Source organism: Hemiscyllium ocellatum, chromosome 8, assembly GCF_020745735.1.
Source record: "Hemiscyllium ocellatum isolate sHemOce1 chromosome 8, sHemOce1.pat.X.cur, whole genome shotgun sequence".
In the NCBI taxonomy this organism is placed as follows: domain Eukaryota; kingdom Metazoa; phylum Chordata; class Chondrichthyes; order Orectolobiformes; family Hemiscylliidae; genus Hemiscyllium; species Hemiscyllium ocellatum.
In genome coordinates this window covers 58129473-58146317 of record NC_083408.1, presented here as the reverse complement: position 1 = coordinate 58146317, position 16845 = coordinate 58129473, and the positions used below count along the sequence as shown (strand labels likewise).

General features: G+C 40.9%; 1 protein-coding gene across 3 annotated transcripts in view; it reads right to left on the bottom strand.

Moving 5' to 3' along the window:
• slc25a21 (solute carrier family 25 member 21) overlaps positions 1–16845 on the bottom strand; it is a 525641-nt gene that overhangs the window by 20962 nt on the left and 487834 nt on the right. For all 3 annotated transcript variants that reach the window (XM_060829076.1, XM_060829077.1, XM_060829078.1), the window contains one exon: positions 3595–3702. In XM_060829076.1, coding sequence (XP_060685059.1) covers positions 3595–3702 — 108 coding nt within the window. The remainder of the gene's footprint in view (positions 1–3594; positions 3703–16845) is intronic.

Sequence of the window (16845 nt, the reverse complement as noted above, 5' to 3'; positions counted from 1 at the left end):
ATGACTGAATGTGAATGTCACTTTTTTCATATTTTGGTCAATTAAAACTTTGTAATGAAATATATTTAAAAATAGTGTTTTATTTCTTTATAGATGGTGGTGTTATGAAGTCACTTCATTATTAATAGTTCTTGAGGATTTATGTAAAGATAGAGGTTCATTTGGATATCTGAACTGACGTTTTTTAAAAGGAGTTCCTGAAAAGACATTGGGACATTTCTTTTAAAGACATTTCTTGAAAGTCATATTGTTTGGCTTAATTGCTTGGACTTATTCATTGGAAATCAATACCATAACCATCAAGTAAGGGATCAGACCTGTTCAATGATGACGAAAGAAGAGTACACCTGTAGCTGAAGAGGCAGCGGCAGGCACACCAAAACTGAGGTGCCAAACTGGTGAAGCTACAAACACAGGAATACATGGATGATAAACAATGGAAACAGCATTTCAGAACTTACTAGTCGAATAACAACAGGTTAAAGTTTTGCAGTGCTGAAACATCCAGTTGTGACTGATGCTGAATTTTAAACAATGGAGGAAGAGGTTCACAAATGTGCGGCACGGTGGCATAGTGGTTAGCACTGCTGTCTCACAGCGCCTGAGACCCGGGTTCAATTCCCGACTCAGGCGACTGACTGTGTGGAGTTTGCACGTTCTCCCGTGTCTGTGTGGGTTTCCTCCGGGTGCTCCGGTTTCCTCCCACAGTCCAAAGATGTGCGGGCCAGGTGAATTGGCCATGCTAAATTGCCCGTAGTGTTAGGTAAGGGGTAAATGTAGGGGTATGGGAGGGTTGCGCTTCGGCGGGTCGGTGTGTGGACTTGTTGGGCCGAAGGGCCTGTTTCCACACTGTAAGTAATCTAATCTAAAAAAAAGTCCACATTTTCATTATTCAGAAGCCCTGGATGTTAGCGCAAAAGACAAGGCTGTAGTGTTTGTAAACATTATCTGCCAGAAGTGCTAAATGGATGATCCACCATGACATCCCTACCATCACAGTCAGAATTCACCTAGTCAATACACACCATGCAATATCAAGGAAGAAAAGACCTCGATCGAGACTGCAAAAGCTAGAGTTCCTGACAAAGTTTTGGCTACCTTGATTCTGATTTCAAATCCATTTTGATCTCCTTTCTTTCTCCACAGATGCTGCAAGAGCTGCTGAATTTTTCCAGCACTTTGTGTTTTTATTTTAGACCTCCAGCATGCGTAGTATTTTGGTTTTGCATATAAAATCTTGGCTATGCTCTGAAGACTTGGGTTTGAGAACTAGTCGTGTCAAGCTACACTGTTACAGCATTGTTGCAATACTGGGTTCTAAACAACAACATGGAAAATTTCCCAGCTATATTCTATCCAAAAATGCAGGATAAATTTGACCAATTGTCTTCTTATCAGCCTATAGTCACTCATAAACAAAGAAATAGAAGTTACTGTCAATAATGTTGTCAATAAGCAATTACTCACCAAGAATCTGACCAATGATGCTCTGTTTCAGCTAAGGCAAGACAAAATCATTCAGGCCCATATTGGTGAAAACATCAACAAGAGTGTCATATCCAAGATGTTGGATGAGATTGACTGCCCACATTGGTCAGTGCATTGAATATAGGAATTGAGATGTCATGTTGTGGTTGCACGGGATATTGTTGAGGCCATTTTTGGAGTATTGCTTACAGTTCTGGTTGCCCTGTTGTAGGAAGGATGTTATTAAATTGGAAAGGTGCAGAATAGATTTACAAGAATGTTACCAGGGCTGAATGGTTTTAAGTATCAGGATAGGCTGGATAAGCTGAGATTTTTTTCCTTGGCGTGTAGAAGGTTGAGGCAAACCTTACAGAGGTTTATAAAATCATGAGAAGCCTGGATAACATGAATAGCAAAGATCTTTGCCCTGGGATTGGGAATTCAAAACTAGAAGTCACAGGTTTAAGGTGAGAAGGTAAAGATTAAAAAGGACTCGAGGGATAATGTTTTCATGCAGAGGATCGTGCATGTATGGAACAAGCTGTCAGAGGAAGTGGTGGAGGCAAGTACAATTACAAGATTTAAAAGACATCTGGATGGGTATATGAATATGAAGGGTTTAAAGGTATATGGGCCAAATGAGACTAGGTCAGATTGAGAAACCTGATCAGCATGGATGAGTTGGACCGAAGGATCTGTTTCTGTGCTATATGACTGTATGACTATGAGAGGGGAAAAATTTAAAAAGGGATCTAAGAGGCAACTTTTTCACACAGAAGGTGATGCATATATGGAATAAAATGCCAGAGGAAGTGGTAAAAACAGGTACAGTTACAACATTTAAAAGATATTTGGACTGGTACATGGAAAGGAAAGGTTTAGAGAGATATGGGCCAAATGCAGGCAAATGGAACTAGTTTAATTCTACAGTGGAACAGACTGCAAAAGGAAACAGTCACAACACTAAACTTGAAATTTTCAAAATTCATTTCTGGGTTATTCCAACTTTAAGTTTTTCATTACCAAGATCACTAAATCACCAGCCATATTTTGCAGAGAAAAAACTTACAGGTAGGGCGGCACAGTGGCTCAGTGGTTAGTACTGCTGCCTCACAGCACCAGAGTCCCAGGTTCAATTCCAGCCTCGGGTGACTGCCTGTGTGGAGTTTGCACATTCTCCCCATGTTTGTGTGGGTTTCATACGGGTGCTCCGGTTTCCTCCCACAGTCACAAAGATGTGCAGGTCAGGTGAATTGGCCATGTTAAATTGCCCGTAGTGTTAGGTGCATTAGTCAGAGGGAAATGGATCTCGATGGGTTACTCTTTGGAGAGTTGGTGTGGACTTGTTGGGCTGAAGGGCCTGTTTCCACACTGTAGGGAATGTAATATAATAATAAGAATAAAAAGCAGTGGGCATTAATTGGGTAGCTTTACCAAAGTATAAATACAACGGGACAAATAAAACCTTGCTCTACTTTCTCATTCGATGATTGTACTAAAAAAAATCACATTCAGTCCATCAACATTATTAGAATAATGTTAGATTGCAACACTTCGCAGGCAGATTGTTGGAATTAACAAATTAATGAAATTTAATGCAGAGAAATGTGAAGTGGTACATTTTGGTAGGAAGACTGGGAATAAGCAATAAATATTAAAGGATCCAATTAAATAGAGGATGCAAGAGCAGAGGGACTTGGCTGCATTTGCGCAAAAAATTGTTGAAGGTGGCAGGGCTGTTTGAGCAAGCAGTTAATAAGGCATAATGGATCCTAGACTGTACATTGGAGGCATAGAATATAAAGCAAGGAGGTTTAAGTGAATCTTTCTAAAAACTGGTCCAGTGTCAACTGGAATATCATGTTCAATTGTGCGCATGTGTGAAGGTAGATTCAAAAGGGAATGGGACAAATACCTAGCGAGTAGTGTTTACATAAAGCTGGCATGGACATGATGGGCCGAATGGCCTGCGTCTTTCTGTAATCATTCTGTGGTTCATACCATTGCAAAATAATACTGCAAAATACTTATAAATGTAGAACTTTATATGTCACGTGCAATATTGTAAAGTATGATAATAAAATGGAAGTCACCGTTCTAAAACACAAAAATTAAAATGACACCAACCTCTGAAAAAGAATTCCGTTGAGCTTGTAAACTCACTTTGACCACTTCAAAAGGGTTGACAACAACACCTTCAGTGAGTCCAGATCCAAGTCCAGCAACTGTAAAAATCTGAAAAGTTGTTAAATAGTACATTGGTAAAAAAAATACAACACAATGTTCCTTGAAATTAAATTTTGGTTTTGGTTTAGCGGCAATACTCTTGTTTTTGATTCAGGTGATCATTGATTCAAATCCCACTTCACAATCTTGAATGCAGACACTTTATTGCTGTACAGGGACATTACATTGAAAGACTGTGTTGTCTTTTGGATAAGACAAATTAGACTTCCAGCCACACATGGGAGAATACGGAACAAAGAAATGCAGAGCCACAGAGTATGAGACTTCCCACAGCTTCATCCTTATTATGCTTCCCCATACTGTCAATCACTTCTCTCATCCTCCCAACTGCTCATCTGTGTCCCAATGGACATCCTCTTTCTTAAGCACTTCTCATTGTCTCACAGAATTTGCTATGGTCGTATAACCCAAATATTTAAAATCTCTTCATCGATATTGCAGTCACCAAGCATGTGCCTACTGTTTCCAGATGAATGAGGTCTAAGCTCCAGTATGAAGTCAGTCTACTAAATGGCTTGCCCACCCATTTTGAAGTATGTATGGTTCACGTCAGTTAATCTGGACAAACAGTGTGAATCAATTTCAAGCTGTTGCATCTATAATAATATTTAGGAAGGTTTTCCCATTAACCAAATATCACACATTTGGCTTAAGGAACTAGCAGCTGAATTGACCTCTTCCTTACACAGATCCCAAAATCTCAAGTAACACCACAAAGCTCCCTCATTCTGCTGCCATGTGACAATCCAGATAACTGACTAACTTGCTATATTTCCAAAAGTCGAGAGTGTGGTGCTGGAAAAGCACAGCTGGTCAGGCAGCATCCGAGGAGTAGGAGAATTGACGTTTCGGGCACAAGCCCTTCATCAAGAATGATGATGAAGGGCTTATGCCCAAAACGTCGATTCTCCTGCTCCTCAGATGCTGCCTGACTTGTTGTACTTTTCCAGCACCACACTTTCAACTGTGATGTCCAGCATCTGCAATCCTCACTTTCTCCTATATTTCCAAAAGTCTTAAGTTTAAATAATTTGAGCACATTCCTCAATTCCTTAATTTCTTAATATTTCACTAATTTCCTTACCTAATAAATATATTTCATTTCCACCCCACTTCATCTACTTCAAAGTGAATTTTAAAACACTTTAAATCCTTTTCTGGGGAAATATACATATTGCTTATTCTAAATTGTCTGAGACCATAAGGTTTACCAATATAGAATGAGGGTGATAATTAAATGTAGACCAGAACAGGTAGTGAGATGTATCCTTATCTGATGAAAACAAAAGAAACAATTGGGCTTTTACAGTAGCTTTCACCATTACCTACTTAGTGAAAAAGTTATTGAATTTAATTTCACAACTTGCTGAGGTGAAATTTGAACTTGAATCTCTAAACTATTACCATAAGTAGTAGTGTACTTTAGCTCAGTCTTTTCCTAGGGTTAATAGTTCCCTTGTACATGAGAGGACAATGATCAGTTTTGTTTTTGTATACTTGATTAAAGTTCATTTCTCATGGTTAATTGGGACTGATTACAACTTAAGAATTGGAGAGGATGAATGAAGGTGATAAGGCATCTGAAACTCTCAGCTGAAAATGTGTTGCTGGAAAAGCACAGCAGGTCAGGCAGCATCCAAGGAACAGGAGATTCGACGTTTCGGGCATAAGCCCTTCTTCAAGAATTTTGCATAAAATAGGCACTTGGGTGACACATGTTCCTGAAAAGTACAGCAAATAGAGGGTTGCGACTATCATGAGACTTTTATGAAATGCTATTGGCAAGCTTTAATTAGATTAGATTAGATTACACACAGTGTGAAAACAGGCCCTTCGGCCCAACAAGTCCACACCGACCCGCTGAAGCGCAACCCACCCATACCCCTACATTTACCCCTTACCTAACACTACGGGCAATTTAGCATAGCCAATTCACCTGACCCGCACATCTTTGGACTGTGGGAGGAAACCAGAGCACCCGGAGGAAACCCACGCAGACACGGGGAGAACCCGTGTTAATGTTTGATAAATGTTCAAGATGATGGCAAAGAATATGAGGTCCATGAACTGGCAGAATAGAAGTGTGGAAATTAAGAAAGCATTGTGCAAATTCTATTATTGGTTCTGCAAGTGACTTTTATTTGAAAACAATCACATACCAGAGAACTGTCTGTAACTGATAATCATTGAAGTATATGCAAAAACCACAGATAGTACTAATTATACAATGTCCAGAGAGCTACAGAAGCGTCTCAAAATACAATGGAAGTAGAAAACCTTATAATTTTGGTGGTGGCAAGGAGAGTAAAGGACAAACTAGTCAAATGGGTAAAACAAAAAAAATTAGATATTTAGAAGGAATTTAGAGTTTACTCTGAAGTACCAGATAAGGGACAGCTAGCCTTGTCGCATAGATAGACTTGTGTAAAAAGTTTCTTGCAATGGAGATTACAGATCAAAGTGAGACAAGTTGCTTAGGTTTGAAGAGCAGTTGGATGATGTGTAAGTGTTTCTGAAACTGCATAAAAAGCAAGTGATATGGATCTTTAAATAAACGTGTTCATGGTTTGAATGATGCTTGGAGTGGGTGGTAGTTTTTGGTGAGAATTACTTAGAAGAAAGTTGGTTGCATTCAATTACATCAGATCCCACAATATCTTATTTAGACCAAAAAGGGATGCTTTATCTGGCATATTCCTAAAATGTATTCGTGATTTCTCATGAGGTGGTGTCATGGATTTGAGAAATGTGTTCTTATTAAGCCTTTAGAGTTGAATCAAAGTTAGAAATCAAGCTTACGCAGAATGGTTCTGGAATAATTTTGATACAGCAATCCTAATAAGATATTGTTGCTGCTATCCTGGTTAATGGTGCTAGGACATTAGAGAAAATGATATGCACCTCAAGAAGAAATAGATTCATGTGAAGCTTAATTGGAAATTTTGTGGTGCTAGAAAATCACAGCATGTCAGGCAGCATCCGAGGAGCAATAAAATCAATGCTCTTTCTAATCTTTGATTCCATTCAGAACCTTGATTCTCCTGCTCCTCAGATGCTGCTTGACCTGCTGTGATTTTCCAGCGCCACACTTTTCGACTCTGATCTCCAGCATCCACAGTCGTCACTTTCTCCCTGTGAAACTTGATTGGTTAGTTGAATTGGTTTTGCACCCATATAAGCAAGACAAGATGCAAGTTTTGATGCATTGAAACAAAGTACCATGATTAAACACTCAAATTGTGAATGTTTTAAGGGAAAATCATTTTTCATTCTGCACTGAATATGGACAAATACATGTTTAAGTGTTTATCCATAGGTGAATAAAAAAAACATGAAGTTAGTTATTTTTAGTGATGCGTCTTATGCCAGTCTTCCTGATAAGTGTTTGAGAGTCATAACATTTTGTGGGTGAAAATAGATAATGTTCCCCTTTACTCTGGGTACTTAAGAAACTTTTTAAAGATTGTTAGAAGTGCTTTAACTGTAGCGTTGGGTGATTTAATAGCTGGAAAGGTCAAAACAATCCTTGCATCCAATCAAGGAAGCTTTTGTGTCTTCTGGCAGGAAAGGTAAAAAAGATAGCAAATCGAATTGCGGAACACAAGAAAGGGAGGACAACAGTCAATTATGTAAGAGGCAAGGCTACATGAAAAGAAAATTCTCCTAAATTCAATCTGCACTAAGATTATGAAGCAATCTGAACAGACATATTTGATAGTGGTAATTTGAGGATAACTTTCCCTTCTATGAACTGAAATGGAAAAGGAAATGAAAAGAACGTATGACTATATGTGTGGTGTCAGCAAGAAGGATTCTACTTTCTTGGGCACCGTTATAAGTTTTGAGTCAACTGGCAATAGACTTCATTTGGTTACATTGAAACATCCAGGTTTCTGAAGTATTGGCTAAATAATTAAATAGAGAAAGAATTAAAATTAAAAGTGTCATGGTGGGAGCGAGGATGGAGACCTAGTTAGAAAAGTAAAACCAGCTAGACAGGAGAGTCAGTTTGAATAATGTACCGCAGAAAACAAGTTAGTAAAAAGATATGATGTAAATAAATAAAAACAAATGGCTTAATTAGATTAGATTACTTACAGTGTGGAAACAGGCCCTTCGGCCCAACAAGTCCACACCGACCCGCCAAAGTGCAACCCACCCATACCCCTACATTTACCCCTTACCTAACACTACGGGCAATTTAGCTTGGCCAGTTCACCTGACCCGCACATCTTTGGACTGTGGGAGGAAACTGGAGCACCCGGAGGAAACCCACGCAGACACGGGGAGAACGTGCAAACTCCACACAGTCAGTCGCCTGAGTCGGGAATTGAACCTGGGTCTCAGGTGCTGTGAGGCAGCAGTGCTAACCACTGTGCCACTGTGCCGCCCACGACAAGGTTATGAATTGAAAAGGCAAGCATAGGCTGATGGCAACAGACAATGGGGAGAGGAGTTATGTTTGAATAAAGGTTTTAAAAAAACGAAAATGAATGTTTCACAATTTACAGTGTGGGAAATAAACTGTGGAAACTGGAAGCAATTAATTGCATGGAAAGATCCAGACGTAATCACAGAAGTCTGGCAGCAAACTACACAAGCATAAACATGCAATAGTCTACAATGAAACAAATTTTGTTCTCAGCATTAAATGATTGTGCTCAATCATTCATTACGCAGGCACACAGACAACTCGAAGGGACCAGTTTACTGTAAATCAGAAAGCCAAAATAGCATGGCGCCCTCTACAGTGCATCTGGGACCTAGATGAACAGGACAAGTAACTATATCGCATTAAAGAATCAGATTGAAGAATTGTCAATGAACAGAAGAGCATTTGAATCAAGAAATTCTTAGTTCAAACTTCAAATACTAAGTTACATCAGGACCAAGTGAAAGTGATGTAGAGAGGAAACAAAAACAATGAGATTCAGTGAGAAGGAAATTGAAGAATCATAAAGGAAAAGAATGTATCACTTTTATTTAAGATTTGGAGATGCCAGTGTTGGACTGGTGTGTATAAAGTTAAAAATCACTCAACACCAGGTTATAGTCCAACAGATTTAATTGGAAGCACTAACTTTTGGAGCTCTGCTCCTTCATCAGTTGGTTATGGAGGACATAATTGTAAGACACAGAAGTTACAGTGTGATGTAACTGAAATTATACATTGAAAAATACCTTGATTGTTTGTTGAGTCTTTCATCTGTTTGAATACCATGATTGTTTCACTTCTTTCATATGTAAATCACAAAACTGTAACAACTGGTGTGAGCCAGATAATATGTTGAAGGTGTCAGCCCCCCGCCGTGTCCTCTGTGTCATAATATTTAGGCTGATTCTGGTCTAAAGAGTGAGTTAACAGAGTCTTACATGAATTCATGCAGTTTTTGAGCAAAGTACAATGTAACTCTACAGGTTCACCCCACAAATGTATATGTACATGTTTGCATGTAGGTTTGTGTGTGTGTGTGTGTGTGCGCTGTGTGTCTGTCTGTCTGTCTGTCTAGGGTGGGGGGTTGTGAGTGTAGAGAGAGTGTATATGTGTGTGTATGTGAGTGTAGAGTGTCTAAGTCTGTGAGGGGGTGCACGTGTGACACTCTACACTAACACACCCTCTCTCACACTCACAACCCCCCACCCCAGACAGACAGACAGACAGACACACACACACACACATACTGCAGCTAGGAAATACAAACATGTAATGATAAGATTGGATAATATATGGATAATATCGGCAAAATACATGTATACAATTGGATGATATGGCCGTATGTGAAAACTTGAAATGTTGGCCATTCAAACACAGCTGAGTAGAGATATGGATGAGTTCATGTGTAAACCTTTGACTAGAAACTTATTATTTGTCAAAATGGTATGAAACTTGTGTTTTTATCGTAGAGTCATTAGGTCATAGGGCACTGAAACAGACCCTTTGGTCCAAGTCATCCATGCCAACCAAAGTTTTGCAAACTAAACTAGACCCGCTTACCTGCATGTGGCCCATATCCCTCTAAACCCTGCCTATTCATGTACCTGTCCAAATGTCTTTTAAATGTTGTAACTGTATCCACATCCACCACTTCCTTAGGCAATTTATTCCATACACAAACCACCTTCTGAGTGAATAAGTTGCCCCTCAGCTCCCTTTTCTCCTCTCACCTTAAAAATAGGCCCCCTAATTTTGAATTCCCCCATCTGAGGGAAAAAAAAACTTTGCTATTCACCTTAACTATGCCTCTCATGATTTTATAAATCTCTATATGTTCCAGTTGAAAAAGTTTTAGGCTGGCCAGCCTCTTCCTATAACTCAAACCCTCCCGTCCTGGCAACATCGTTGAGCTGCACTGCATTTTGTTGATGTGTACATCTCCCATGCATTCACATTTAAACAAGGGAACCTGAGTCTTACCTAGTCAAAGAAGAAAATAAAGTGCTCAATTCACACTTTGATGCTAATGCAACTGACCACAATAAGTTATTGGGTGGCAAGTGCCTAACTCACAAGTGTTTGGGCGTTCTGAGTGAAATGCAGAGGGAGGTGGTGATTGTTTATCCATTGGAAGAGTCAATAGAGAAAACAGTGGAAATGGGACTACAAGGAAAGACATTTGGCAAGATTCATCTTCAGTGAGCCCACTATGAAGGAAAATCAACAGATCAAGAAATTGGGCAATTTGGATTACTGCTCTTCAGAAACAGGGGAGGTTTAAAAAAAAACTGGAAACCTTTTACATGTTGATTGGGGGAGGACAATGAAAAGTTACAATGAATGAGACCAAGTTTTGAAAGAGTAGAGGGCACAGCAATGTTCTGATCATTTTGCAGAGCTTTCCTGTTTACTCAGTCGATTCTTTTAGATGAGTGAATATGTGAATAATCTCAGTACTGCTTGGGCATGTGACAGTGTGGCCTGAGTGAGCATGTGAGAAATGGAAATGTAGGCAGACAAGGTGGTCGTGTGTTACATGATATGTCACTAACATTACACATTCTCATGGAGAACAATCCCACAATGTGAGAGAGAAGTCAAGGACTGCAGTTGACAAAATTGATGCTGCTCAGGTATGCAGAGGAAGAGGCAATGCAGATTGTAGAAGTGGTGGATGAATGGGCTGGAGTGAGGGTGGGAATGGAGGGAATCGAGAACTGGGTAATCACAGCTGGTGAGGGTAGAATGACCAAACATAAATGTGAACAGCCATCCAACCTGATGCTGGCAAATGCTCACACACAGCGACAAGAAGAAATGTGATGCATTCATGAACTATACTGCTCCTTAATATAGCTCTTTTCTTCCTCTCTGCAAACCCTCACAATCAGCCCTCAGTCAACAGCGGATACCTGATGAGTGCAGATCTGGAGGATGTCATTGTAGAAGCTCCTGTCACTCAGAGCTCTGCTGGGGCAAGGTCCCTGCTGAGTCTCACACTGAACACAGACCTCTGATCACGGCCACAAAAAGCCTGCCAAACACATAACACCAGTTAGTGAGAATATGGTGGGGATGCCAGTGTTCATGCACAAAGTTGTATAAGTGATAGAGGAGTCTACACAAGCTATTAATTCTGCCATGCCTCAATATATGAGTGCATAGCTTCCTCCCATGGACAGGTTCAGGTGAAGCATTTGCCCCATATTTGCTCTGAGCTGCATCCATCACTCTAGCTATGGTCACTTTACAGCAGAGGCTAGCTGAGAGGGGGTTGAGGACTTGGGCATCCCTGAAAAAGCCTTTTCCACTCAGGGAAACAGAGAGGTACCAATATACACAGACAAGAAGGATGTACATATACCAGCTGCCCCAAGAACCTCCTCTCCAGGCATCACCAGGTTGAGTGAACTTTCTTCATCCCCTCTGCCAGCAACTCCATTACACCAGCCAGTGATGTATTGGAAGATGTCCCTACAGCATTGCAGGAGACTCAAAAGGCCAGAACTCTCAAGATCTCAGCCTTCCAGTGAATGCCTGCCACAGCCAACGAAAGCAACTTGTTAGTGAATGGAAAGCTTTAATCTCAGCTGGGGTTACATGAAGGCATATTGGCATAGGAGAAAGGTTAATACTTTACAAAAGCATAAAAGTGGCACAAGTAAATTTAATATGTTAAATTTGTCACGTGAATATTGTGCAATATGTTGACTTCACTTAATTCACACATGCATTGTTGCCATATCTTGGGTCGAGTTTAGTCAGACAGCTAAATTTCAAAGCTCACCTCATGGTTAGTACTCATTGATGGCTACAGGAGTTTGGGGCATTTACTTTAGTGTGGAGTAAATTATGTATGTTTGCATTCAATTACATTCAATGTTCATTTCACCATTTTATAAGGACTATGTCTTTTTAAAAATTGATGACTCAAATGAGAACAGGTTGCTTCAAAATCCAGTGTTTGATAGAGTGACTGCAATTTTGAAAGTGAGTGATGTGATGCCCATGTGAGCACTGTAAACAACTGTTTGAACAAGCAGTAATCAAAGTACGGATTGTGGATGATCCAATGCCTGGGAAGTGTATTGATGCAACTCTTGTTGGCAACAGGAAACTGATTAAGTTGTGGACTAGTGACAATTAGATATTGGGAGAAAGCAATATAACTATGAGAAAGAGAGAGTGAGAAAGAGAGAGATGCACAGATCTTCTCCCAGCACAGAAGCTGCCTGTTCTCTGCAATCAAAAACTCAATTTAAACTTGAAGAAAAACAGTTTTCTTTCCTGCTGCAGTTGCTGTAAGCTATGACATTACAATTCATAAGTCAAAGACAATTTAGAAGTGAATCAGCCACTCTGTATTTCTTACGAGTCAGAGAAAAACATCTGAATAACAAGGGGTCTGGCCAACTGAAGAAGAACAATTTCAACATTGGAAAAGTCTAAACGAAAATAAGAAAATTGGTTCAGTTTCACTCAAAGCCCTGCAATGAAGGTGAAAGATCTGAATTTTCAGATATTCAGATTTTCAGACTGACATATGTCCAAGTGCAAAACAGATATCTGAAGAATCAATGCTCATGTGTATAACAATGATCCATTCCTTTCATTCTTTCCAATGGCAGAGATGCAGTTTCAGATGTAGCTCTGGTGGGGGGGGGTGGGGGGGGGGGGGGAGTACTGGTAGAGGTTCGTTGACATCCTGAACAAGCAATAAAGATCCCAGGATGGGACTATGTTCAGATACTTACCTCAATCTTGAGGCAAATTGAATATGTATGAGGGTATCCTATACATCCCTTGCACATGTCCCCATGGCCCTGGGACTCAGGTTCATGTCATTCATTGTCATCTGAGGAGAAGGCTTACTTCTTTCATGTAACCTATTGTAACAGCTCTCCATGTAATTAATAGCCAAGTTGTGCAGTTTACAGCAGACCATAACTATTCATGTTACTCTAATTTATGCAAAAATCAGAGCCCATGCACACTGAGGATAGTAAACATATACCATTGATGTGCTGATGCTTTGTTCATTGATGGTTCCAGTGGAGGCATTTGCTGCATTAGATTACTTTTCTGCTGCACAGTCAGGATACCTTATGTGTGTGACCAACCAGGCTCTGTGGGAAAAGCCTGTGACATCCAAGTTCCAGCAATCAAAAGGCCTCAAAGTTTTGAGACTTGTGAATTGTGTAAAATGAATGAGTCATGAGAACTTTCTGGAACCAAGCACAGACATAAATGATGCTTTGCCTGTGGTAGCAGACCAGTTGGTGGGCGGCACGGTGGCATAGTGGGCGGCACGGTGGCACAGTGGTTAGCACTGCTGCCTCACAGCGCCAGAGACCCAGGTTCAATTCCCGCCTCAGGCGACTGACTGTGTGGAGTTTGCACGTTCTCCCCATGTCTGCGTGGGTTTCCTCCGGGTGCTCCGGTTTCCTCCCACAGTCCAAAGATGTGCAGCTCAGGTGAGTTGGCCATGCTAAATTGCCCATAGTGTTAGGTGAAGGGGGTAAATACAGGAGAATGGGTCTGGGTGGGTGCGCTTTGGCGGGTCGGTGTGGACTTGTTGGGCCGAAGGGCCTGTTTCCACACTGTAAGTAATCTAATCTAATCTAATCAGTTGCATGTTTAAAAACTGAAAACCATTGTTTCACAAAAGCCTCGAACTGATTCCAAGCAGCTCTAATGGCCACGAGTGCAGATGCTGACCTCTTGCCCTCTAGGAAAACAGTGATGGCCCCAAGCCCTGATGTGCTTATCCACATCAGTGGATAAATTACTTACACAACAAAAGATGGCATAGGTCACCTGTTTATATACCATGTGGGGAAACCTGTGAAATGCCACACATCATCTATGAAATCCTGGAAACATTGAGCAACACCAGTCATCCTGAAGCTCACTGGCATGAGGTTCCCACCAAATCCATAAGCCAAAGGCCTTGTTTCAGGAACTTCATATCTCTAAGACTGTTTTCTAGGATAGCCTCAGTTGTCTCTGGCATTGCCTCCTGAACATTTGTAAATAGTTAGTTCTAGTTCTGAAGATGTGGTGATGTGTTTGTGTTCGCTTATAATGCCTTATTAGAATTCTTCCTGAACAATAAGGCTTTTGACTCTACCCAGGGGCAACTTTCACTATTGGTTTGCAGTAATGGTAGAGAAAGAATCACCTTCCATCTGGAACTAGTTAGCCTCCAACTTTTTGACTTTGAGCCCATTATTCCTGACCCTCCAAACATCATTGAGTGCTTTGAAAGCTCCCATCACAATTTTTTATGCTGTGACAAGCAACAGTAATCAGGCCATCTCTCCATCTTGATCCTACCCCAAAGACATTGTCCTCTGATCCTAGACCCTCTCCCCGGCATCCTAGATATACTTTTGCAATGCCTCGATCTTCAATAGCCCTATGAGACCTTGCAGCATCCCTACTTCTCCTGGATTGTACTGACCTTCCTCCATAATTGTGAATTTCCCAATGATAGGGTCATCTTGTTGATATCTAGGTCCTGATGTTGAAAAGCATTTTAGGCCCCTCATTTCACTTTGGTGACTACCAATAACTATCCTCTCCTCTGACGATAACAAAATAATGCTTCCAAATCAAAAACCCACACCTTGCCTTGACGATCTCATTCCAATTCAAGCCATGGAGACTTCCTTGTTTAATTATCTGACAATCCTCTTCATGGTCCAATGCCTCCCTTTGATCACCTTTTGACCCCGTCTTTGCCTAATCCAAACATCTTCCCTCAACACTCTTCCCCAATTCATCACTGCTCCTGGCACTCTATAGGAGAAAGTGAGGACTGCAGATACTGGAGATTAGAATCTGATTGAAGATTTGTAGCTCGGGTATCCGTTGTTGTGGTTCTGTTCGCCGAGCTGGAAGTTTTTGCTGCAAACGTTTCGTTCCCTGGCTAGGGAACATCATCAGTGCTGTTGGAGCCTCGTGTGAAGCGCTGCTTTGATGTTTCTTCTGGTATTTATAGTGGTTTGTTCTTGCCGCTTCCGGGTGTCAGTTTCAGCTGCAGTGATTTGTATGTGGGGTCCAGGTCGACGTGTCTGTTGATGGATGTTCTTGCTGTTTCCGGGTGTCAGTTTCAGCTGTAGTGGTTTGTATATGGTGTCCAGGTCAATGTGTCTGTTGATGGAGTTTGGGGATGAATGCCATGCTTCTAGGAATTCTCTGGCTGTTCTCTGTCTGGCTTGTCCTATGATAGTGGTGTTTTCCCAGTCAAATTCATGTTGCTGGTTGTCTGAGTGTATGGCTACTAGAGATAGCTGGTCATGTCGTTTTGTGGCTAGCTGATGTTCATGGATGCGGATTGTTAGTTGTCTTCCTGTTTGTCCTATATAGTGTTTTGTGCAGTCCTTGCATGGTATTTTGTAAACTACGTTAGTTTGGCTCATCAACAGACACATCGACCTGGACTCCACATACAAATCACTGCAGCTGAAACTGACACCCGGAAGCGGCAAGAACAAACCAATATAAATACCGGAAGAAACATCAAAGCAGCGCTTCCCACAAGGCTCCAACAGCACTGATGATGTTCCCTAGCCAGGGAACGAAACGTTTGCAGCAAAAACTTCCAGCTCGGCGAGCAGAACCACAACAACTGGAGATTAGAGCTGAAAATGTGTTGCTGGAAAAGCGCAGCAGGTCAGGCATGAAACGTTGATTCTCCTGCTCCTTGGATGCTGCCTGACCTGCTGCACTTTTCCAGCAACACATTTTCAGCTCCTGGCACTCAATCTCAACTGACAGTCTCCTGCTCCAGTCCTCTATGCTGCAGATTTCCACAAAAGCAATTGCTCTAGTCAATCAAAAAAGACAAACTCAACTGAGACATGCTATTTTTAAATGATTGGGAAAGTGCATGGTGCTATGAATTTTCCATGTGGTGTTGATGGAATCTTGAAGTTAAGACTAAATTTCAAAAGGTTATAAGATAATCATGCGATCCAAATATATTGAAAATAGGAAAGTGTCATTACCACATGGCATGAGGTTCCATCTGTAGCTGCAATGCCATTGACTTAAACTCTAACCCACCATCAAGAAGCCAATCCTCCTTAAATAAATCACCCTGCCAACAAAAAATCCCAATCCTATAGGCCCCACTAAATATTGCCTTGCAAAAGTAGATTAAACTAGATATCTTATCTTATCCACTAAATAATTTCTGCTTTGGTTGTGTCGGATCTCAGACTAATAGTCAAATTTGATCAATTTTTACATGTGTGGTTAACCATGTAATAATGACAGATAAACTGCTTGCATCTGTTTTGATTGAGGGACAGATGTTTTGGAAAAAGCTCCTCTGATCTTCTTTGAATTGTGCCAACTACCTGAACAGACAGATGGGTCCTTGATTTAATATCTCATCTGAAAAACAGCACATCCAACAGTGGTCATTTGGTACAGCACTGAAGTACTTTATGTACTGTATCTCCTGCCAAAGGCACTGGAATAGGAAGTGTAGTGCCACTGATGGCATCACTTTGTATCCATACTACATTGAAAGAAGAAGTTCATGCCAGGCTTATATTGTTGGGCATTTGTTTTGTCACTTGCTTGCTATCCTACTCACCACCCCATTCTCTGCTTTACCCACCTTGCTTGTTGCCATACTTGCCACTACATTAAGCACCACTGCGCTTTCTCACTTCTCTGTTCAC